This window comes from Acinonyx jubatus, chromosome A2 (genome assembly GCF_027475565.1).
Source record: "Acinonyx jubatus isolate Ajub_Pintada_27869175 chromosome A2, VMU_Ajub_asm_v1.0, whole genome shotgun sequence".
NCBI lineage: Eukaryota > Metazoa > Chordata > Mammalia > Carnivora > Felidae > Acinonyx > Acinonyx jubatus.
In genome coordinates, this window is record NC_069383.1 from 6296498 (window position 1) to 6320020 (window position 23523).

At 46.5% G+C, this 23523-nt stretch overlaps 2 protein-coding genes across 10 annotated transcripts; one reads left to right on the plus strand and one right to left on the minus strand.

Annotated features, from left to right (window-relative positions):
* Window positions 1-568: 568 nt before the first annotated feature.
* On the plus strand, window positions 569-22622 carry TMEM176B (transmembrane protein 176B). 7 transcript variants are annotated; one of them, XM_027051199.2, is made up of 9 exons: window positions 569-753; window positions 9856-10101; window positions 14846-15009; window positions 18005-18216; window positions 19948-20058; window positions 20417-20473; window positions 20693-20923; window positions 21826-21945; window positions 22285-22622. In XM_027051199.2, the coding sequence occupies exons 4-9, from the start codon at window positions 18013-18015 to the stop codon at window positions 22375-22377; spliced, it is 816 nt and encodes a 271-aa protein (XP_026907000.1). In that variant the 5' UTR covers window positions 569-753; window positions 9856-10101; window positions 14846-15009; window positions 18005-18012; the 3' UTR covers window positions 22378-22622. The 7 variants fall into 7 exon arrangements, with proteins under 7 accessions (XP_026907000.1, XP_014927303.1, XP_014927371.1 ...); XM_015071817.3 differs by having other exon boundaries at window positions 9995-10101; XM_015071885.3 differs by having other exon boundaries at window positions 9995-10101; window positions 18008-18216.
* TMEM176A (transmembrane protein 176A) lies at window positions 10031-14532 on the minus strand. 3 transcript variants are annotated; one of them, XM_015072182.2, is made up of 7 exons: window positions 14407-14532; window positions 13451-13652; window positions 12877-12987; window positions 11724-11780; window positions 11331-11552; window positions 10685-10792; window positions 10031-10320 (listed from the first exon to the last, which is right to left on the minus strand). In XM_015072182.2, exons 2-7 carry the CDS (start codon window positions 13646-13648, stop codon window positions 10279-10281), a joined length of 738 nt encoding a protein of 245 aa, XP_014927668.1. In that variant the 5' UTR covers window positions 13649-13652; window positions 14407-14532; the 3' UTR covers window positions 10031-10278. The 3 variants fall into 3 exon arrangements, with proteins under 3 accessions (XP_014927668.1, XP_026907003.1, XP_014927728.1); XM_027051202.2 differs by having other exon boundaries at window positions 13451-13648; window positions 14407-14514; XM_015072242.2 differs by lacking the exon at window positions 12877-12987.
* Window positions 22623-23523: the final 901 nt, after the last annotated feature.

A 23523-nucleotide genomic window follows, 5' to 3' on the forward strand; every position in this document is an offset into this window, starting at 1 on the left:
TCACTGTCAGGGCAGAGCCCGATGCGGGGCTCGAAGTCACAAACCGTGAGATCATGACCTGAGCCAATATCAAGAGTTGGACACTTAACCGACCGAGCCACCCAGATTCCCACCCCCCACTTTTTGAATTTATTTATGTATTTAGAGCGAGAGGAGGACAGAAAGAGAGAGAGGGAAGAATTCTTTATGTTGGGTTAAACCATACGAAATCTCTAGTATTTGACCATTTTTGACTTACAAAACAGGTGGTTTCATATGGTTCAACTGAACACATTCTGGATACTGGACCTTTGTTAATTATATGTATTCTTTTTGTTTTCTTCATTTATTTTTTGAGGGTCAGAAGTTTCTAATTTTAATGTAGTTGGATTTTCAGTTTTTCCTCTACATGGCTAATACTTTTTATGTCCTGTTTCAGAAACCCTTCTTGTCTTTCGTGCTGAAGGTGACCAGACTGTGGGGGCTTGGAGCTGTGTTCCCAGGACGTTCTGTTCTGGGACCTGGGTCACAATGCTTCCACTGTGGGGTAGACAGATTCCTTTGACACCTAAGACTTGGCTGGGTTGGGTGGAGGAACTCCTGGGGTTCTTCTACCATGGATCCCAATTTTCCAAGAAGAGCTTTCCAGAAGGCTGCTCCCCCACCATTCTTATGAGCGTGGAAGGTCTTCTCAATGAGCCGACCTGTGTGCCACTTGGGGCAGGACTGAGCTAACATCTCCGTGGATGCTCAGGCGGGGTGGGCTGTGACAGGGTGAGTCCAACTCAGAACTGGGATATCTGGTTCCTGAATTGTGTCCCTGGAGCAGATGAGGTGGCACAGGGAAAAAACTGGCTGGAGACAGTAGAGCAGTAGGAAGCACCCTTCCCCCTCTATATCTGGAGTATTGGGAATGTAATAACATGATTTTGACCAATTGGCTCACGAGGAGCAGGTGGCCTAAGGACATGCCTGATAGAGGAGGGGGAAAATGTCATGATTTATTGGATCTTATTCCTCAGTGTCACCAGGGTTGGGCAAGGCAGGGAACTGTCCAACCTGTTTAGTTTCACTTCCACTATCCACAGTGCCTGCCACATGGAGATATTAGTAGATATTTGTTCAAAAGTGCATTCATAGTTTTCAAAGAATTGTGTGAAAAAAAGTTATTTTTTACTCTTCTAGTTTCATCTGAACAAAACTTTTAGTAGCCACTAGGTGGCGAGGTTAATCACATCTGTGTGGCTTGTAAGGGGGATTTCTGTTTCGGGGATTTGAATTTAAATTGAATCTTGTTTTAGTTTTGTTTTTGAACTCAGTCATTAAGTTTGAAAAGCATACCGTCATAAGAACCAACTGCAAAGTTGAAATAAAGGCCCTGGTGAATTGCTTTCTTCCTCAAGCTAAAGATGGTATGAATTTCTCTTCCATAGTGTTTCTGAATCAGTCCTTTTATGGCTTGGCTGGATGTAAATTCTTTCCATTCTTTATTCAGATAAACGAATGTCAACTCAGTTTGCCCTTCTGCACAGAAGTCTTTTACTGTCAGAATCTGGCAACCTCCTTTGTTTATTGCCTCTGGCAGATCTGAGTCTCTGAGAAAAACCTGGCCCATTTACAAGTCACCTCCACGGCTCTTCCTCAGCCCTCCCCCGACTACCCCCTCTTCTGCCCCAACAGCCTCACAGAGTCCCGGGATCTTTGGATTTCTCTTCTGCAGGAAATCAGAAGTCACGTCATCCCTGCTTTTTGTTTAAAACAAAACAAAACCCAAAAGCAATTTGTTTATTTGAGAATACAGCTAAGATCAGTTTTGAGGTATTTGGTTTTTATTTTATTTTATTTTATTATTTTATTTTATTTTATTATTTTATTTTAATTTTGAGAGAGAGAGAGAGAGAGAGAGCACAAGCAGGGGAGGGGAAGAGAGGGAGAGAGAGAAACTCCCAAGCAGGCTCTGCACTGTCAGTACAGAACCCAGTGCAGGGTCAAACTCACAAACTATGAGATCGGACATGATCCAAGATCACGAGTCAGATGCTCAACCAACTAAGCCACCCAGACGCCCCTTGAGGTATTGGTTTTGATGGGGAAAATGAAGATACACATCTGGAAATGACTCTGAGACTTTGAGATAGAGATAGGCAAATTACCTCAAATCTATCTCATTATTATTATAGTAAAACTGACTTTTTTCCCCCTGTGAACAGTTCTGTGAGTTTTAATGCATGCATAGATTCATGTAATCAACACCATGATCAGGATAAAGAATAGCACCATCACCCCCAAAACTCCCTTGCACTACACCTTGTTTAGTCACAGTTTCTGTTCCACATTGTGCCTGTACTCAACAATTACAAAAAATATTGTGCCACTTCCTCTGGCCATCATGGTTTCTGATGAGAAACCACAGAAATTTGGATCACTCTTCTTTGTAGGTAATGGGTCACTTTTGTTGGGTTGTTTTCAAGATTTTTCCTTTGTCTTTAGTTTTTAGCAGTTTGATCCTGATATGTCTGTGCTTGCTTCTTGGAGTTTGTTCTGTGTAGGGTTCACTGAGCTCCCCGAATCTTGAGGTTTATGGCTTTCACCAAATTTGAGAAGTTTTCAACCATATTTATTCACACAAGCAAAAGTCATTCTTCTGGATAGCTTTCATTTACTTCTCCAGATAGTCTTTCCACCTTTCTCTAGCCTTCTGTGTGCCCCAAAGGAGAGTCTCGTATTGATCACATCAGTAAGCTCTCATGTTCTATGACTTCCCACTGGGTTTGGCCAATAGGAAACACTAGCAAGAGATCGGAGGGGGGTACTTTGGGTATTTACTTGCCAGGATTCCTCCCTGAAAGTTCATCTCAGGCTGGCTGTGTCTCTCTTGGAAGGGGACAGCTCAAATCAAGCACCATTCCTGTCAACTTTCTCGGTGTCTGGCTGAAACACAGCAATTGCTTCCTTTCCTCATCTTTTGGGCCGAGAAGTAATGATACCCTCCCTGATCCCCCTAGGTTAAGGACCCCAGTAGGGCATGATCACATACAGTTCCCTACAGTTTGCTGGCACCCTTGTACATAGCCCCTTTATCAAACATTTCTCAAATGATCCACTTCGAGTGTGCTGTCCATTTTTTGCATGGACCCTGACAAAAAGAGTGTTTTTTTTAGGACCACAGTTGGCCTGTCACCCCCATCATTCCTAAGGACTCATCACCCTTGAGCAGGCAGCTGTCTCTCATTGTTCCTACAGGTTTTGGTACTTTTCCGAGTTGGGCATCCTGAAGAACAAAGGTCCATTCAATTTTTGCTGATAGGTTTTACATCAATAGATTTGATGAATGACTTTTGCACTAGTCATTATTGCATATTGTTTTGAAATTAACTCAAGCAAAGGAAGTCCTGATATGTACTTTTTATTGTGATTATATCATTCAAACGAAGGGGGAAGAAAATGTTTATGTGCAATTTTTGTAATCACAATCATAATCATAATGCGTCTACCAGAAACTATGACCACTACTGCAGACCTCTATGTAATTCTCTGTAGACACACTTTCCCCCTCCCCATATCTGATTCCCCTACCCTGGTTTTCCTCTTATCCATCTCCCTGCTTTCCTTTTTAGTTTTGAGATATGTAGGTATAAATAACACATTCTTTTATTTTGAAGTACTGAGGGGCAAGTACGAAGCTGGGTGTGTCAGGAATGGTCAAGACGGCCATCCCTGCGTGAAGATCAGAGACTGGATTGCCCTCCAGCAAGTCATGGGAACCCTTTCTGACAGAAGTCGGTACAGAGTTAGGAGCAAGTCTAGGGAAATGTAGAAGTCACCAGATCTGAGGCTGCTGCCAGGGCTGTATTATGGGCCAGAAGGAATATGGTCAGTGGGTCACCATAGCTCACCTCCCACTCACTGGGCTTGGACAGAGCAAAGCAGAGCCCTTCTTTAGGGGGTGATAGGACCGTCCTCGGCATACCCAGGTGGTAGGATACTAAGGGGACATGCACAGGATCCAGACAATTCAAGTAAAATAAGAACCTGACCATTTCAGTCTTTGGTCTGATGCTGGTTGATCATACCCCACTTTTCTTCTATGACTCATGTTATCCACATAGGCCCAAACAATGCTTCTTTAAATATATATAACCAGGGGCACCTGGGTGCCTCAGTCGGTTAATTGTCAGACTCTTGATCTCAGCTCAGGTCGTGATCTCACAGTTCATGAGCTCTGTGGTGACAGCATGGAGCCTGCTTGGAATTCTCTCTCTCCCTGTCTCTCTCTGTTCTTTCCCCACTTATGCTCTGTCTGTCTCTCTCTCTCAAAATAAATAAACTTAAAAAAAAAGATATGTAATGAGCTTTCAATTAGCTATAATCAAGTTGTGCTTTCCAGCTTCTGCTCTGGGAGATACTCAGTCTTTTTTTTTTATGTTTATTTATTTATTTTGAAAGGTGGGGGGAGGGACAGAGAGAGTGAGACAGAGAATCAGAAGCAAGCTCTGCTTTGTTCGAACAGAGCCTGTCTGACACAGGGCTCGAATTCATGAACTGTGGTCAGATTATGACTTGAGTCCAAATCAAAGGTTGGATGTTGAACTACTGAGCCACCCAGTTGCCCAACATACTCATTCTTTAGATGAAGGATTTTATCCACAATATGCTGACTAGACAGGCTTAGCTCTCACTCTTTTGAGGGGAATTGTATTAATTAGAGTAACATTTGGCTGTAAGTGACAGAATATGTAAAATAACCCAAGTTTCTTTCTCACATAAACATTTAGGCGAGCAGCCCAGGATTGAGTATGTTGTACTATGGGTTACACTTTTTCTGTCCTGTTGTTCTCCAATGAATGGACTCCAGTCCCAAATCACCTTCTGGTCTAAGAAGGCTTGCTCTGGACCCAGCTATCACACCTGCATTCCAAACATCATGAAAGAGGGCACAATGGGAAGAGGACACAACCCCTCAACGGGTGCTGCAGGGTACTGCACGTACTACTTTCTCCTAAATCTCATTGCCTAGAATTGAGTGACTTGATCATACTTTGCTGGAAAAGAGATTGAGAAATCTAGTCTGCATTCTGAGAAGTTATGTGCCCAGTTAACACCCAGGGGGCCTATTATAAGGAATAAAGGAAAAATGAAAACTGGAGAACAATACTAATCTCTGAGGAAGGGCACCCCATTGCTATTTCTAGGCACAGCAGACCACACCTTCTACTGTGCCTGCACAGTTCAGGTCCACTGATGGCTTAGCTCTGGTCTCCCTAATGCAAATCTAGAAGTTCAAAGGAGGGGATAGTATTTCCATTTGGGGATGTTATTTTACCTCCTTTGAGGGAAGGAGGAGAGAGGATTTGGGGATTGGTGAGTACTTTCTGTTCTCCCCAATTTTGTCTCTAGTAATCCACATTGCTTCAACAAATTTGTACTGTGGGATGTCCAATTTTTTAGACAGTGTTATATTTATATTTATCACTCAATCCTTACATTAACCATGGGTTTTAGGTACAATTGCCTCTGTTTTACTTTATTTTTTAATTTTTAAAGATTTAGTTATTTTTGAGAGAGACAGAGAGACCGCAAGCGGGGAAGGGGCAGAGAGAGGGGCAGGACAGAAGATATGAAGCAGGCTCTGCACTGACAGCAGTGAGCTAGATGCGGGGCTCAAACTCACAAAACTATGAGATCATGACCTGAGCCGAAGTCAGACCCTCAACCGACTGAGCCACCCACGTGCCCCCAATTGTCCCCATTAAAAAAAAATTTAATGTTTATTTAGTTTTGAGAGAGACAGAGACAGAGTGCAAGCAGAGGAGGGGCAGAGAGAATGGGAGACAGAATCTGGAGCAGGCTCCAGGCTCTGAGCAAGCTGTCAGCACAAAGCCTGACGTGGGGTTCAAACTCACAAACCGTGAGATCATGACCTGAGCTGAAGTTGGACACTTAACTGAGCCACCCAGGTGCCCTGCAATTGTCCTCATTTTAAAAGTGAAAAGACTATATTGCTCAGGAGGTAATTGTAACTGACTCAATGTTGAGGAGCTAGTAAGTGGCAGTGCTGGGATTTGTGCTCAGGTCTTCTTACTTCTGACCCAAAACTTGTCCATTCCTGCATTATTCTCCCTGTGGTCTCTGGTTTGGCTCTGCCAGCCAGGGAGCTGTCTGGTCTGAATGCCTACCTGGTCCAACTCCCCACCCCCCCCTTTTTTTTAATGCTTATTTAGTTTTGAGAGAGAGGGAGAGGGAGGGGCAGAGAGAGAGACACACACACACACACAGAATTCAAAGCAGGCTCCAGGCTCTGAGCTGTCAGCACAGAGCTCGATGTGGAGCTCCAACTCACAAACCATGAGATCATGACCCGAGCAAAATCAGATGCTTAACCAACTGAGCCACCTAGGCGCCCCTGGTCCAACTCCTTATTTGAGTTTCATGGGACAGTGAGATTGTCTGCTGATCTTGGTCTTTTTTTTTTTTTTTAGGCTTATTTATTTATTTTGAGATGGAGCACGTGCACTTCCACACATGCACGAGCAGGGGAGGGATAGAGAGAGAGGGAAAGAGAGAATCCCAAGCAGGCTCTATGCTCAGCACAGCACCCAATTCTGGGCTCTATCTCATGAACTGTGAGATCATGACCTAGCTGAAACCAAGAGTCAGACACTTAACCAACTGAGCCACCATACGTCCCTGTTCTTGGTCTTTTGATCTGTATCAATTTGAGAATTGGCTAAGCAAGAACTAAGAAAGGCTGTTGAGTTTTTGATTGGAATTTCATTGAATTAAGGAGTCAATTTGGAGCAAGAAGCCATCTTCACAGAACGGAGTCCTCCCTTCTGTTGACATGGTGTATGCATTTCTATTTATTTAGGTATTCACAAACAGTTTCCATTAATTTTATTAATGTCTTGAATATATAGATTTGATCTTAGGTAGCTTACAGTTTCCTTGTTATTGTAAATGGTTTCTTTAAGAAGTTATTTTCTCTTTTTTTTAATCAGTAAGGAAATAATTTTTTTCATAGACAGATATTAAAAGGTAAGCAATCCAAGGCTGGTTTGGCACATGCAATCATGCTGTGGAAGGCACAGGCTCCTTGGGTCTTCCTTTGCACGGTCTCCAGCCTGTGGATGGTACCCTCCTTGTTATAAGACAGCTCTTCCAGCTGGAAGTACAGATTCCTGCTTCTGGGAGAGAATGAATAAAATGGGAGAAGGAACAAGTTCTGCTGAATTGACCACTAGTGGCCTTTTCTTCTGTAGGAATGCTCTCTGCCTTAAAGTCTGATTTTAACAGAGCCAGAGCAATTTAATTCTTATATAACAAAATATTTGTATTATATATAAAATGTGTAATTGTTTAAAAATTTTTTTAATGTTTTTATTTTTGAGAGAGAAACAGAGCGTGAGTGGGGGGAGGGGCAGAGAGACAGGGAGACAGAATCCGAAGCAGGCTCCAGGCTCTGAGCTGTCAGCACAGAGCCTGACACGGGGCTTGAACTCACAAACTGTGAGATCATGACCTGAGCGGAAGTTGGATGCTTTAGTGACTGAGCCACCTACGTGTCCCTCTTGTGTTTTCTTAATTCAGAAAATTCCTCAGCCTTTATGTCGGATTTTCTATTTACTTTTCTCTTTCTTTCTCTCTATTTCTTCCTTTTGGAATTCTGTCCATACATCAAATCTAAATATCTCTTAAGTAGTTCTCTATTTTCCATTTCTTTTTTTCTGTCTGAGCTGCATTTCAGATAAATCTTTTAGACCTATCTTCTAGCTTAGTATTTCTCTCTGCAGCTATGTCTAATTTGTTTACTAGGGTTTTTATTCTAATGACTATAATTTTCATTTCTAGAGGTTGTCTTTGGGGTTAAAAAAAATCTAATAATTTTTGCCAAGCTCTTATTTTTGCCAATACTTTAATTCCTTTTTAAAATTTCTTTAAACATATTAAGCATGCTATTTTTAGATAAGAAAATAGCAATGACTGAAGGATTTGTGTTCCTGATTTGATGTTTGTAAATTTATGCTGAATTTCAGTTTCTTTTTTCTTTTCTTTTCTCTTCCTTTCTTCTTTCTTTTCTTTTCTTTCTTTCTTTCTTTCTTTCTTTCTTTCTTTCTTTCTCCATGAAACAGTGTTTTTAGGAATTCTTAGAGGTCCAAGGATGTAGGTGAATTTCTCCTGACAGAATTTGCAATTGGTTTCTGACAGGTGTCTAAGGTCACTACCATCTTGAGGACTTTGAATTCTTTTCTCAGGGTCTCAGATCACCCAAGCAGTAGGAATTCAAGCCCCAAGTCTATATTAGAGTAGATTTGCTTTCATGGGTCTCCAGTCACTTCTTTCACCAAGAGTTTGCTCGTCACATACTTTGATAGGGTGGATTTTCCCCCTAGTTGTTCCCTGAAATTGCAGATTTATATACAGGATTCTTCACTTTGACTCCCCAATTTAAGTGACTCTAGGATTTGATGGCTGCCTTTAGCATGGTTATGAATTGCAGTTTTGGGTTACAGAGTTTGATAGATGCCTCCACAGCAGTGAGCGGGAAACATTAACATAGAGGCTGCTCCTTGCAAGGCCCTGTTCGAAGGACTAGCTCTGGGCTGCCTTCTCCGAATTTGGTTTTTGGAATGTTCTTATACTGATAAGGTTGTTTTGTGTGCTGGAAGCACTGAATTGCATTGTATCAACTTTCCTGGACTGTACAATGTGATTTGAGGTGGACACCTGCTTTTCTTCTGAGAGCCTTGAACTGTGGTCATTGTGCAAGTGGAGAGACTGTCTACGTGAACAGCCTCCGGTAAAAACCCTGGGCTCTGAGACTTCAGTGGGCTTCTCTGAGCAGAGACACTGCATATGTGTTTGTAGGAGTGCTGATAATAGTGACTCCATCTTTGGTCCTCCATCTTGTTCATGTTTGCTAGATCAGAAATGCCAGCCAATGTCGGGATGGAGGAGGCTTGTTTTGGCCCCCCATACATCTGTTAGAGATAACATAGTTTTTCCCTTTCCTGATGCCCGGGTGGTGCCTCAAGACCTAATAAAAGGGTATCTGTCAATTAGGAGCATATAAACCATCTGAGGTGCATGTGAACCCTTTGATCTCATGACAGAATCTGTGGACGGAGGTCTGGACTTTGTGGAGAGTAACTTTGCAGCTGTCGTGGACCCCTTGCGAGTATGTTAGCCTGAATAAAACTCTGTGTAAATGCTATGGAGTGCCTCCTTCATTTTCCAGTCTCAAAGTGCCTTCCAAGTTTGGGGGATACTTGATTATCCTTCCCCCACCTTTGAACTGTGTTACTGTCCCTCCCTTACTGGTAGGAGGATATCGGAAGCCTGAACCCAGACTCCTCCCGAGTCTACCTGATACACCTTTGTCCCTGGTTGATACTGCTGTGGACCCTTTTGCTGTAATAAATACAGCCATGAGTACAACCTTGTGCCAAGTTCTATGGATCCTTCCAAGGCAGCACTGAATGTGTGGGTGCTCATAGAAGTCCCAGACAGGCAGATCATAATATCAAGACTCAGCTCTCTGAATTCATGCTCCTACTTATATTGTAGCCTATTCAAGTTAGCCATGAATTTAAAAATATATGATTCATATAGTTTCCAGAAGTTCTAGGTATTTTTTTCATGGGGCAACTATTCAGGGTTTCTATTTCCTCAACTGTCTTTAAAAGAAAATAATTTCCAAAATGATTACATCTTCTGTTTCTCACTTTTTCGAAACAGCCAAAAAACCAAAAAACAACAACCCCTCCCTCCCCCCAAAAATAAAACTAATTCTCAGTTTGCCCAGCATTCACTCTGTTAAATCTGAATCATAGGGAGCAGGGCTCAGAGCCCCCCGCTTGCCTCATCCTTTGTACACAGGCACTTGGATGTACAGTTCCAGAACCATCCTCAAAGAGAGGCTACTTTCATGGCCAGTGACTCCAGACCCAGATGGAAGGTTGGGACAGGGAGGAGCATCTTAGGTTTGCATCAGCTCATTCTCCTCCACCTCTCCCAGCCAAGAGAAATTCCCTGGAAGAATTGTGGAAGAAGCTGGGAGCAACAGCAGGACATTTATTAGCATCACTGCTCAGGAGGGACGGGAAGCAGAGCGGGATGGTGAAGGTGAGTCAGCCAGAAGAGCTTCTGTCACGATCAGTGGGGCAAGGCAGTGGGCACGGCAGTGGGGGCAGGAGCTGCTGCAGAATCTCTTTTCCCCAGTCTTGTCCTTCTCCCAGGAGCCAGAGGCAGGAACATGCAGTCCAGAAAGAGTCCAGGCTTGAACACTCAGGAAAAGCAAGGCTAGATTTCACTCACATGAAGCAGTTTCTTCTGGTCTGTTTCCTAAGGGAAGCAGAGGGGCAAGATAGCCCAGGGAGAGAAGGTGCAAATCCTTTCCTCCAGAGCAGCTTAGTTCTGGAGCCAACCAGATCCAACACTAGCCTCATGGTACCTGATGCAAAGATCCCTAGAATCCCACCATGGATATGGACTTCCCTGCCTTCCTGGGGTCCTTATCGTGGGGACCACTTGATCAAGGAGTGAGGCTCTCTGAACTGGGCCACCAATGGTGTAGAAAGACAGGCATGATGCCCCTTGGGACTCGCTGTAAGGGCTCTTTTCTCCTCCCCAAGCCATGGGCTCTCCATCTCTGTCTCCTCTGGACAGTCTTTTCACCCAAACACAGAAGCATACTTTAGGGACTCACCTTACATCGGAGCCTTTTCCAGCAGTACAGGCACACGGGGACCAGAGATGCCAGAAGCAGCAGAGCCCAAACCCCCAAGAGCATGGCCTGAAAACTTATGAACAGGACCTGGGGACAGAGGACCAAATCTGTCACCACCAAAGTGCTGCCATCTGTGCTCTGTGCTGTCATGCATTTCCGACCTAGGGTCTCTCTCTACCCCTTCATCCTCAAGTCTGTAGCTTCTTGAGGGGCTGAGGAAGGAGCTGTGCATGGGGGGTAAACGAGTCCAGCACGCAGAGAGCAGCCAGAAACCCCTCTCATCAGACCTCAGTGTCCTTGTTCCAACAGTGAAGGGCTCGGGCTACGATTTGGTGCCCCAGCAGCCCCACGGCTTGAGAGGATCAAGGGAGAACATGCATTTAATGCCTTTGCAGTACTTTGCACACTCACAAGGTTAATTCATTTATTATTATTTCAGTGTTTGTATTTTCCACAAATCTATAACACCCACAATCCCAGGAACTATTTCTAGTTTGTTTAATGCCACATTGGTGGTGACACTAGTCAAGCTAGGTGTGGAACAGGTAACACAGCCTTACTCTTGTGTTCCATCTTGGTCTTTCCTGCCCACTGCCAGCTGCACCCCTCCCTCTTGCCCCCCTACCTTCAGCATGCTCAGATAGGAGAGACACAGGTGCAGCCTTCTGACTTCTTCTGGACTCGGAGTGCTGGGGGGCGGGGTGCCCCTGTACCAGGTGCTCGAGGAGACATCACAGATAAAGTCTCCAAAATCAAAGTAGCTCTTATAGAAATTATCAGCCCCAATGATGATAGCAGCAATGGCCGTGGAGAAAGCTGCCAGGGCGAGCAGGGTCCTCAGCAAGGCCTGGTGAGCAGAGGAGGCAGAGAGAGACCTTGGAGACTCAGCGTCTCTGGGAACCCAGTTGGGGAGAGAGGGGTAGGCCCATGTAGCCTATGTGTGTTTGAGCAGAAGGCTTGGTTGGGTGGCCTCCAGCTTCTGGGCCTGGTGCCTACTCCTGCCCTTCCCCAAACTCACCCAGTAGATGCCACCCCGTTTCTCATAAATGAAGGCAACAGCTCCAGCCAGCACAGCCTGGGGAGAGATGGATGAGAGCAGGGCTAACACAGCAGATACAAGACTTTCAGCTGCCAGTAACCCCATCAGACAGAGCCAGCCATGGGCTGGTCCTTCCTTGGCGCACTGCAGGTGGGCCTGAAGTTTTGAGCTAAGCTTTGTCATCTGTAGTAAGCTAATGGTGATGGTTGGGCCAGGATCAAACTCTCAAGGTGACAGGATCCTCTGTTTTAGGGACATTGGAGAGCCCTCCCTCCCTTCTCCAAAACCTTCCTTTTAAAGCAATGGTGCTTTGTGAAAGTTCCAGATGGTGGATGCCCTAGGATATTGGAGAAGCTCTCAGTGCAGGATGAGCCTCTGGGTGGTCTCTAGTCCAGGCACCTGTCCCAGCAGGTGCTCAGCAACCCCACAACCCGGGCTGATAGAACAGGACATCTATTACATCATGGTAGACAGATGGATTCGAATCCTATCTGCAATTCTAGAACTAATCTGAGTGTTTTGCCTTTGGGTAGATGAGGATGATTACTTTTGGCTCCTCTCTCAATAAATGCGTGTGTTTTGCTATTACTCTGTGCGTGTGGGCATGCCAAAGGGCCCCTCAGTGCTACCATGACCTGCCCCCAAGCCCTTGTTGCACACACCCATCTGTTGACATTCATCACTGTCATTCAGTGACCCCTATTGGATTCCCACTGTGTACAGGGCCCGCACAGGGCACTGGGAAATGATGAAGAGTTGACTTTATCTTGTAGAGTATACACTCTCTAGTATGTTCTTCCTCCTCATCTCAATGCAAGTCTCTGGAAATCAGCTATGTCCTAGAGCCTTGGTTGATGTTTGCTGAATTGGGGTGAAGTGGCCCACCTGGTGGGAGAAGGCCGGGGCGGGAAACCAGGATAGCTGGCCGGTCGACTTTGGACAGACCACCACTTTCCTTGGCTGTTTTTTCATCTGCATTCTCAGCCTAGAATAACTGAGGGACTTTTTGATTGCTGACATTTTATAGTACCATGGATGATGGTGCTGGTGCTGATGGTGGTGGTTTATCACCTCTGATAGGAGGTGACTCTGCCCCTTCTTGGCCTGTCAACCATCCCCTTTCCACACTCACCACAGCCCCTGTCCAGATGGCAGCTCCTGAGTTGCACAAGGGGGAAGAGTAGAAGATGTACAGGAAACTCCCTAGAACCCCACTCAACACCCCCAGCACGATCTGTACCACCTGGAGGAAAAGAGAAGAACTAAGAGCTGATTCCCAGATGCCTGGGCCCAGGAGCAACCCTCTGACCCCAAGTCTCAGGCAGCTTTGAGGATTCCAGGTATAAACAGTTGGAACCCCCCATGGAAGAGAAATGGAGAAGGGAGAAGAGAGGAGGGAGAGCCAGCCCACGCTGGGTCTGGAGGAGGGGAGAGGATGGCTCAGGGCTCCACCAGGTGGGACTTTAAATGGCCATGTCTCTACTGCACCCTTTTAGCCCAAAGCCCACTCTGCCTACAGCTTTTATGGAGAAGCCAGTAAGTACATAAAAAAGTCAGAAATGGAGCACAGGAGATCTTGATTTCTAATAAGATAAAACTGGCTCAGCATCTGATTCAGAGAGGCTGGTAAGGAGTGTGCACAGCAAAAGAAAGTTCTTCTTTTCCTGATGTGGGGAGCATGGGCACCCCTCTGGGCCCCTACTCACCCAGGAGGCCACCAGTATCCGGCTCCTGCTCCTGGTCTGGGAGAGGTCGCTGGAGATGGGGGAACGAAGCAAGGAGCATCCACTTATCAGGAGTTTGGCCAGAGCTGACTCCTGGTGGATGTGCACATCAATGTGGGTGGGCTGCAGGGCTCCAGGGGCCACCTCATCACTGTCTACTGTCCCCATGCCCGTGGACATCTTTCTGGGAGGGAGGAGGAAGGGAGTGTCAGGGAGAGCATTGGCAGAATGTTTCCAAAGATTTCACTGGCTTTTGGGATTGGTGGAGGTCCCTGATCACAGAGCAACATCCCTGGCCCTTTTTTGAGAGGTGTCTTGTCAGGACAGCCTAACTCTCCTGGTGCTGTGGCAAATGCTGAGCCCACTGGAGCCTCCCCCTTCACCCTCGACCTGCTGTCCCCCCATCCTCCCATGGCCTTGAGGTCTGCACCAAGCAGTGCCTTGGATTCCTCACCTCTCCAGACTCTTCCCAACCTGCATGTGCCATCGCGGTCCCCACCCGGAGCCCTTGGGCTCCTGGGAAGAACCCAAGTGACCGGCTTCCAGGTGAACTTCTGTTGCCGCAGGTGCTCCACAGAGGGCCCGGGGACCCCCCTCAGCCCCTAAACACCCCCCTCTCTACCAACAGCCATTCAGCTCTGCACGGCCTCTTCAAGCTGCGCTCCCCACTCCCACACACATCACACACAAGGAAGGACCAAGTTGTGTGCCTGTGGAGGTGGAGGTCAAGGCCAGACTGACTTGGTATCAAAGAGGGACACACCTGCCTTCTGCTCCTGCCACCTTCCTGGAGTCCATTCTCCACAGGCAGTTGGTCCCTCCCTCCCACCATCCTCAGCAAGTTCTGGACCAGGCTTTGGAGGCTTGTGAGGGGGCAGATGGGAGTCCTGTGGGGAAGGGTCCTGGGAAAGGGTTGCCTGGCTGTGGGCTTGCCTCACCTGCTCTCTCTTTGGGTTTCCGGATGGGGGACGGCAGGGAGTGTGCCAACAGGGAAGGCTGAGCTGGAGCTGGGCACCAGGCGGATGGAGAAAGAGGTTGATAGAACACCAGAGGGGCAGGGTGGAGGAGGGGCAGGCTGAATTTTAGCCGCAGCCTCTCTGGAAGACAGCCCAGGCAGAAGGGCCCCTGTGTGGGGGGTTTCCAGCTGCCAGTACATCCTTGGGCTCCAGCTTGGAGAGCATGGGGGCAAGGTGGGTGGACTGGGAGTCCATAGAGGTGATCAGCCCAGGGAAACCCTGGGAAGCTTCCCTCTCCCCCATGGCCACCTGGGCAGGTGCTTTCTGAACACAGATCTGCCAGTGCTATGAGTGTGTGTGTGTGTATGTGTATGTGTGTGCACTCCCATACACACAGTCTCTTTCCTCCACCCCTCACCAGCCTGGTTATCTACTCAAGACTGGACCCCCCCCAGAGGGGCCCCTTTGCCTCAGCCTTTTTCTGGGAAGTTGCGGTGCTGAAGGTCAGGCCCTCCTCCCTCTACCCCTGGCTTCTGCTCTTCTTCTCCTTCCTACCCGCTGGCAGGGGCTCCCAGAGGACAGCAGGTGAGCAGGGCCCCCACAGGCCAGGTGGCCCCTTCCCTGGAGACTCTCACCACAGGACATTTTTCTCTTGCAGAGTCTCCAAAGCCAGTTCCCAAATCCCCCATCCTATCTCACAGGATGCTACTTGCCCCCATTCCCAGTTCCTATAGGACCTGCTTGGGGGTGGTGGGATGCCCTAGACAGAATGTGACCTGGGGAAGGGAGGGACATGTACTGGCTGCAGCAGCCTGGCTCTCTATCACCTCACCAGGCCTCACCCTACCTTCATTGCCAGTGCAGTAGCTGAGACTCAGGTGGTTTGGTGGTGAGAAGTCCTTCAGAGTGAAGCTGGAAAGTGGAGGGCCCTGATGTAGCAGGGGTCTGGTGGTGTGGGAGGGAAGTTCTCATGGGATTGTCCTGGTCCAGAGGTAGAGCAGGGGGCTCAGCTGAGCTGGGATTGTAATGTGTTGGGGGAAGTGGTGGTTCCCAGGAGGCTCAGAGAGGGCTGTTCTGTGATGCTGGCTCCTGGGACCTCAGGGGAGATCTGGCTGGAATCCAGCCAGACGTCCTTATGTATGTCTATCAATAAGTCTGAACCTCCTTGTGTGTCTGAACTGTCAAACACCTGTCCTTTTACCTCCAAAAAGAACAGGTAGGTACAAGTATGGCACTGCTCTGAAAAGAACATAGAATACAAAAGGAAGACTTTAGGGTTGCCATCATTGTTGTTGCTAGAATTGTTACTGATATGATTATGATTTCCATCATTGATGCTGAAGTAGGATGCCCATTAGAATTACTATGGAGGGTTGCTTTTGGAGGTGGGCAAGTTGATTCCAAAGTGCATATGGAGAAGTAACCTAGCAAAAACGGCCATGAAAGAAAAAAATAACACGAAGGGTTATGAAATAACTCAATTAAATATACTCATTTTTACTCCATACTCTTTAAAGATTTACTCCATATTCATTTAATTAAAAATTTTTTACATTTATTTATTTTTTGAGAGACAGAGTGGGAAAGAGCACGAGTGGAGGAGGGGCAGAGAGAGAAGGAGACACAGAATCTGAAGCAGGCTCCAGGCTCTGAGCAAGCGTTCAGCATACAGCCCAATGTGGGGCTCGCACCCACAAACTGTGAGATCATGACCTGAGCTGAAGTCGGACACTTAACCGACTGAGCCACCCAGGTGCTCCTCATTTAATTTTTTAAAATAAATTTACTCCATACTCATTACAAATTTTTTTAATTTTTTTTGGAGAGAAAAGGGAGAGGAGCAGGGAAGGGGGCAGAGGGAGAGAGAGAAAGAATCTCAAGCAATCTCCATGCTCAGCACGGAGCCCACAGGGCTCCATCCCATGACCCTGGGATCATGACCTGAGCCGAAATCAAGAGTCAGACACTCAACTGACTGAGCCACCCAGGCACTCCATAAACCCTATACTCATAATTAAAATTGTGGCAATGGTACCCGACTCATCAGAAACACCAATGGGTGGAGTATAAAGACTAGAATAGCCCTGAATTCCAATGAGAATTTCGTTTTTGTTCAAGGGAACATTTTGAATCAGTAGGACAAAGATAATATATTCTTCAAACAGACCTTATCCTTCAGAAGTTAACCATCTGGGGAAAAAAACCCCACAACAACTTGGACCCATACATTCCAACTTACAAGATAAATCCCAGATGGATTGACATTTAAACGTGAAATTGTAAAGAAATATTTGGAAATCATATCACAGATGGCAATTTTTTGAATACGCAAAGAACTCCTACACAAAACAAAACAGTAAAAATGAGAAGGACATAGGATATGAACAGAGAGCTCACAGAAGAAGAGAAAAAAATGGCTCTTAGACATAGGAAACAATGACCAATATCATTCATAATAAGAGAATTGTGGATTGAAATTATACTGGAATAGTCACAGAAAGCAGATCAGTGGTTGCCTCAGGCCAGGGGTTGGGAGGCTTACTGGGCAGGGAACATTGCAGAACCTTTTGCAACATAGAAATGTTCTCTGTCTTGATTGTAGTTGGGGTTGTACAAATGTATGAATTTGTCCAATGTCGCTGAGATATACACTGGAAGGGGGCAGTATATTACATAAAACTAATTAAAATCTAAAATGAAATGTAATTTTCCTGATATGCATTCGAAAAAGACTTAAAGATTTGCTGACACCTTCCTCTGGTCATGGAGAGGGGCAGTGGACCTTCTTCCATCTTGCTCCTAAGTGTGAATTTCATGGGGTAGCTCCATAGAGGGCAGTATCTATTCAAGTGACAAATGCTTATCCCATTTACCTGCCAATTGTTTGTAACCAATTATTCACTGGTTTGTAAGAGACAATTATTGTTTGCAAGAGAAAATAAATGTCTACCAATAGAAGACTGCTTAAAATTCATGATGCATTCCTACAACAGAATACTTTGCAGCTGGACAAATGAGTGAGAAAGGATCATTTTTGAATACAGTTCTGTGAACAAATCATTGTGCAGACAGTGTATGTAGTATCCTGCCATTTGTGGACAAAGGGGGAAGAGAATATTTTTATATGTTTTTGTGTGCAAAAAATGTCACTGTAGGATATAGAAGAAGATGATAATATTAGTTTCTGACTAGAAGGCAACTTGGTGGTGGGAGAGCAAGAGAGGGAGGGTTTTAAAAGTATACCCTTTTATATCTTTTGAATTTTTTCACCATATGGAAGTGTCATGTGTAAATATGTATACTAAGTAAATAATTCCGATTCCTTTCTTTGTCCAACCCAAGACCCAGACAAACCATATCAGACAATTCTGGGGAGAGACCCAAGAATATACGTGGTGAAGAACTCTAGAGGTGATTTGGATTTGCATCCCAGATTAAGGCCACGGTGACATTGATACTTGCTCCGGAAAGACCCTTTGGTTGTTGACAAGGGACCGTTTTCTCTCCTTTCACTCAGGTGACATATTCCTTTTTATCTTACTTGGTTCCCAGACCTCACTTCCGTACATCTTCTTCCCAGCAGGAAGGATGACCCAAAATATGGTGACTGTGAATGGAGTCGATGTGGCCTCTACGCTGTCCCAGCCCACTCACATCAACATCCACATCTACCAGGAATCAGCTTTGGCACAATTGTTCAAAGCTGGGGCCTCCCTGAAGGAGCTTTTTTCTCATCCTCTGGACACTAGCCCTTTCAAGGCCAGGATGAGCTATGGGCAGCTGGCACTGGGGGTAAGAGTGGCAGGTACTGCAGAGGATGGTAACTCTCCTTCCATAGGATGGAAAAAAAGTGGGTTGACTCCTCATGAGAACTTACTAATTGTATCCCATCTTTTTTGGGAAAAGAAAGTTTTAGCAGGTTCCCCACACACTTAGATGGAAAAGAATGATGGGCCTCTTCTTTGGTACATACAGCACGGGCTGTCCCAGCTGGAGGTGGGGGATAGGTGAAAGAATCCCTGGGGGCTGTTAGCTCAGTTGAATGGAACCCATGTGAACTGAGGGCCTGCAGATGTGAGGCAATATCATAAGCACTTCGGGGAGAATTACAGAGAGAATCCCTAGGCTGTAACCTAAAAGTGCTCAACATCCATCAGAGGGGATCAGATCACTACACGCATAACTAGAATTAAAGGTAAAGCAGGTGAGATCCTTGGGAATTGACCTGCAGGAGTTGGCATCTGAGCCAGACCTTGAAAGGAGGAAGAGTGCATGTAGACAGAGGTGAAAGATGGAAGAAAAAAGAAATCCCACGTCAGGAGAATGGCAGGAGCAAGGAGGGAGAAGAGAGTATGCATCGGGCAAGTCCCATCAGAGTAAAGAGAATGAGGTTTCTGGCAGATCAGACTGGAAATGCAGCCTAGGGCCCTATTGCTGAGAGCCTTGAGTGACAAGGTGAGAAGTTGTCCTGAATCAGCATCAGTGGTGGGAAGGCTGTGGGTGGCTTCTGAGCAGGAACCTGGGCTCTGGGCTGCCTCACAGCTGGGAATTGTCCAGATAAGAAGGGTGGAGGGTCTGCACCTGCCTGGGTCACAGTAGAAATGACAAAGAAACAGAGGAGTCGACATTATCTGTAAATGATATCTCTTTTACTTGGGAGTGGGTGGGCTTGTGGTACAAAGGAGGAAAGGAATCCAAGAACATGCTGAGGTTTGGAGTGTGGGTGACCAGGGAAGTGAGGTCCTGGAAGTCAGGAGAATAAGACACTGGGGGTGCAAGTGAGGTGTGGAACTTGGACATGACAGATCTGAAATGCTGCCGGGATGTGTAGGTGTTGACGTCCAAGAGACTGTTGGGTCTCCAGGAAGCAGGTGCTGAGTCAAGAGTTCAATGTGCAATGTCACAGTGTGACAGCTATGAAATGAAAAAAGGAGGGAGCAAGATTGGCAAAGGGAGCCACCAGAGCATGATGCAGTCCCGATAAGGTCTCTGCCAGCCCAGTATGGGGCTCCAGAGCAAGGACTGCCCATTAGCGGATGCCATGTTGGATGAAAGTGGCCCTCATACCACTGCCCTGCTTCACCAGTGGCCACTTGGCCATCCCCAAAGAGTGTGCCCATGGCTTGAAAGATGAGGGGACCCTGAAAATGCTGACCACTGAAAGCTGTCAGCCAACACAACTCTTTTTTTCTCTTGAAGGGAGTCCTTTCATCCCATCTTGGATGGGATGATGGGATTCCCAAGGGACAATGAGGAGAAAAAAGTGAGAATCATCAGGTAGGATGACAAAGTGTGATATTTAGGAAAAAGTAATGATAAGAATTCACATCAGAGGGATGGTGAAGAGCCATGATATGCTTGCTGGTTCATGGATGTAAAGGGGCCAGAACCTTCTAGAATCAGAGCTGCAGAGAGGTCAAGACAGGAAAAGGAGGGGAAAGACAGCTAGGTAGGAGTTGAGTGGCCATTCCTGGGGCCTGTGGACTGGTGGAAAGGGACCTGGCTTTTCACCTTGTCTTTCAGGTGACCCAGATATTGCTGGGGGCTGTGAGCTGTGCCCTTGGAGTGTTGCTGTGCTTAGAGCCCTGGATAGAGCTGTGTGCCTCAGGCTGTGCCTTCTGGGCAGGGTCTGTGGTGAGTAAGGAAGGGGCTGTAAGCTCAGTGGGAGGCAAGTGGTTATGGGTGAGGAGAAAGTTCCTTTGGATCTGGGTCAGGGATTTGGGGAAGAAACCAAACACCCGGATCCAAATGCCCTTTGCCATGAGGAAGGTGCCTTAAGGGACAAGCAAAACCCTTTTACTCTCTACTTCCCTCCCTAAGGCCAGGCTGGGAAGGATGGGGCTGCTGTAATGGGGCCCATCACAAGTGTCCATATGCTTACTTTCTTTGTCAGTCCTTCAGATCCTGCTTCAAATCAGCAGTCCTGGGAATAAATGAGGGGTCATTTCAGGAGGGTAAACTGGAGGCCTTTTCCTGTGTCTTGTCTTTCCAGGCTATTGTAGCAGGAGCTGGGGCCATTGTCTATGAGAAGCACCGGGGAAAACTTCCAGTGAGTCTTGGGTGTCCTCTGCCCCCTCCTACGTCTGTTTTTCTGCCCTAGTTTTTGGTCTTCTTCCCTTTGGTCCCTGATACCTTGGGATCTTTGCTACTGGGGGGATGGGGAGGGATTTCTGGGCCAGGAAGTGAAGAAGAAGAGACAAGTTTGGAGCCAGGACCTTATGGCTCTACCCTTAATAAGGAGGCTCTACCCTGCACTTCTCCCTTTCAGGGCTGCATATCAAGTCTGCTCATGCTGGCTGGTGTCGCCACAGCCATGGCTGCTGTTGTCCTTTGTGTGAATAGCTTAACCTGGCAAAGTGATGGCTTCTACGACATCGACTATGTGTGTGATTACCCAGAACCTGCTGCCACAACCACTGGGTACCAAGAGACATGGCAAAGAAGTCACAAGTCACATTGGACAGAGGATAGATGTAAAACCTACATGCAAATACTGATGGTGAGAAGAGTCCAGTCTTCCAGAGATCTATCACAAGGCTCTATTCCCAAGGAGCTAGGGCACCAGAGGGCAAAGATGTAGGCTTTTTGAGCGTGGACCTAGGTCTGTGGTTCAGGAGGTTTTAACTTAGCTGGAGACATATTTCAGACCCTCATAGCATAAGAATTCCCTGAATCAAAGGGAATGAGGAGCAAAGAGGAGACACTGAAGAGAGGACATCATGGAATACCCTTCTAGCTTTCCTGGTGTGCCCCTGTCCCAGTTATCTATTGTTGTATAACACAACACCCAACATGTTGTGGCTTAAAACTAACTTGCTATTACTTTTTACATTCTGTGGGTTGGCTGGACTCAGGCAGTCTTCACTTGGGTTTTTTTCATGCAGTTGTAGTCGGATGTCAGTTGGGGGTGAAGTCGTCTGAGAGCTCATTTGGGCTGGATCTCCAAGATGGCTCTCACATGGCTGGGAGCACAGCTGAGGCCATCAACCAGAGAGCCTACAATGGCTCCTGCATGTGGCTTGGGCTTGGGCTTCTCACGGCATGGCAACTAGGTTCCAACAGGAAGTATCTCACTGTGCATATTTTAAGAGGCAGGAAATGGAAACTGCCAGGCATAGTGTCACCCTCCACTGTATTTTATTGTTCAAAACAATTATAGGCTGTTCCAGATTTGAGGGGTGGAGAAATAGACCTGCCTCTTCATAAGGTGTGGTAAGGTCACATTGCAGACCACTATGGCGTAGAGCTGTCGCTGTCCAGTAGTTGGAAAATGCACTCCGTTTTTGTGGGAAGTAGTTGGTTGGACAGAGTCTGATACCTGGCTGGGTTGATAAGATGGTTGTAAGAGCAGAATCAGAGGAGCAGACTCCTGACTATCTCTTTTTCTTCTTTCATCTCTAGAACTTGTTCCTAGGAATTCGTGCTCTGCTCCTGGCTGTCTGTGTCCTGCAGGTCATTGTATCTTTGGCTTCCCTGAGCGTGGGTCTTCGAAGCTTGTGTGGCCAGAGCTCTCGGCCCCTGGTGAGTTTTCGAGGATGCACTGGGGAAAGAATGGGTCTATTTGGTGAAGCTCTGGGAACATGGAGGGTCATCAGGGAGCACGGCTCAGTTGCTTTCTGGAACATGGCTGAGCCCTTTGCTGTGCGAGGAGCATGTGCCAGCACCGTGTCTGGGTTGGCCTCTGCCCTCTGCCTCTCCAGGCCCTCCTTTGCCCCTTTCTGTCCCAGATCTCTGGCTAGCTCACCCTCCTCTGTATCTTTTCCTTCACCTCCTCTTTCCTTTCCCAATTTCAAGTTCTATGAAGCTAACAAGGTCCTGTCTTTTCTCCCACAATTATTGACTTCTCCCTGTTTTTTTCAGGATGAGGAAGGGACAGAGAAGAAGCTACTGGGAGAGAATTCAGCGCCTCCCTCCCCCTCCAAGGAGAAGACCATGGATGCCATCATCCTGTGAGCCGCCAAAGACCCTGCCTGGGCTCCCACATGTCCCTGATGGGAGTAGCCCAGTGCTACTGGGGAGGACAGCACCCACTCCCCAGGACTCCTTGCTGACCTGCCCTTCACACTTGCCTCTCTTTTGGCCACTGTCCTGGCCCTCCTCCTCTCCCCACTGTTCCCATCGCAGTGGCCTCAAGTCATTGAACAGGTGTTGTCGCATTTTCTCCAGCGCTAATTAAACAGAAACAACAGGAAACATCATTTTGCCCAGAAAAGATGTGGTCTCCCTTTGTTTATGCACACAGTGTGTGCATAAACGACTTACTCTGTGTTGATACATATTGAATTAAATGAGGGCCAGTTTGTGACATGGAAACAAAGTCCCACTAAGACTAAATTTAATTATGTTCTGCTCTATATCCCAAGTGGCAAACTTCCTTTTTTTGATTTCCTTCTATTCAGTGTAAAGTGAAAATAATTCTCATATACTGTACTTAGAATCTTTTTACCTATTGAATTTGTCTTTAAGCATCTATAATTTTGACTATAACTTTCTTTGGGATTTATGGGACTATGTGAGGCATGGAGCAAGACTTTTTTTTTTTTAATGTTTTTTATTATTTATTTTTGAGAGAGAGACAGAGCACGAGTGGGGGATGGTTAGAGAGAGAAGGAGACACAGAATCCAAAGCAGGCTCCGGGCTCTGAGCTGCCAGCACAGAGCCTGACTTGGGGCTGGAACCCACGGACCACTAGATAATGACCTGAGCCTATATCGGATGCTTAACTGATGGCTCCAAGCTCTGACTGAGCCACTCAGGTGCCCCTGGAACAAGACATTTCCCTCCCTCCCTTCTTTCCTTCTTCTTCCTTCCTTCCTTCCTTCCGCCTCTCTTTCTCTTCTTTCTGCAGTAATTTGTTAGTTCTTTCCCTCTACACACACACACATGCACATACCTATTATTTTTCACTTTCATTTTAAATGATATGAGGAATTTTTACAACTTTTTTCATTTTCAGGGTGCCCGAGTGACTCAGTCGGTTGAGCATCTGACTCTTGATTTCAGCTCAGGGTTATGGGATTAAGCCCCGCATTGGGTTCCTCACTGAGTGTGGAGCCCACTTAAGATTCTCTCTCTCTGTCGCTCTGCCTCTCTCTCCT

Bases quoted from the DNA above. Each gene is read 5' to 3' on its own strand.
- TMEM176A (XM_015072182.2), bottom strand. From the start codon at position 13,648: ATGTCCACGGGCATGGGGACAGTAGACAGTGATGAGGTGGCCCCTGGA. The intron at 11,553-11,723 runs GTGAGTTTGGGG...TCTGCTCACCAG, and splicing joins AACGGGGTGGCATCTACTGG to GCCTTGCTGAGGACCCTGCT. The intron at 10,793-11,330 runs GTAGGGGGGCAA...CTCTGTCCCCAG, and splicing joins CCTATCTGAGCATGCTGAAG to GTCCTGTTCATAAGTTTTCA.
- TMEM176B (XM_027051199.2), top strand. From the start codon at position 18,013: ATGACCCAAAATATGGTGACTGTGAATGGAGTCGATGTGGCCTCTACG. The intron at 18,217-19,947 runs GTAAGAGTGGCA...CTTGTCTTTCAG, and splicing joins ATGGGCAGCTGGCACTGGGG to GTGACCCAGATATTGCTGGG. The intron at 20,924-21,825 runs GTGAGAAGAGTC...TTTCATCTCTAG, and splicing joins CCTACATGCAAATACTGATG to AACTTGTTCCTAGGAATTCG.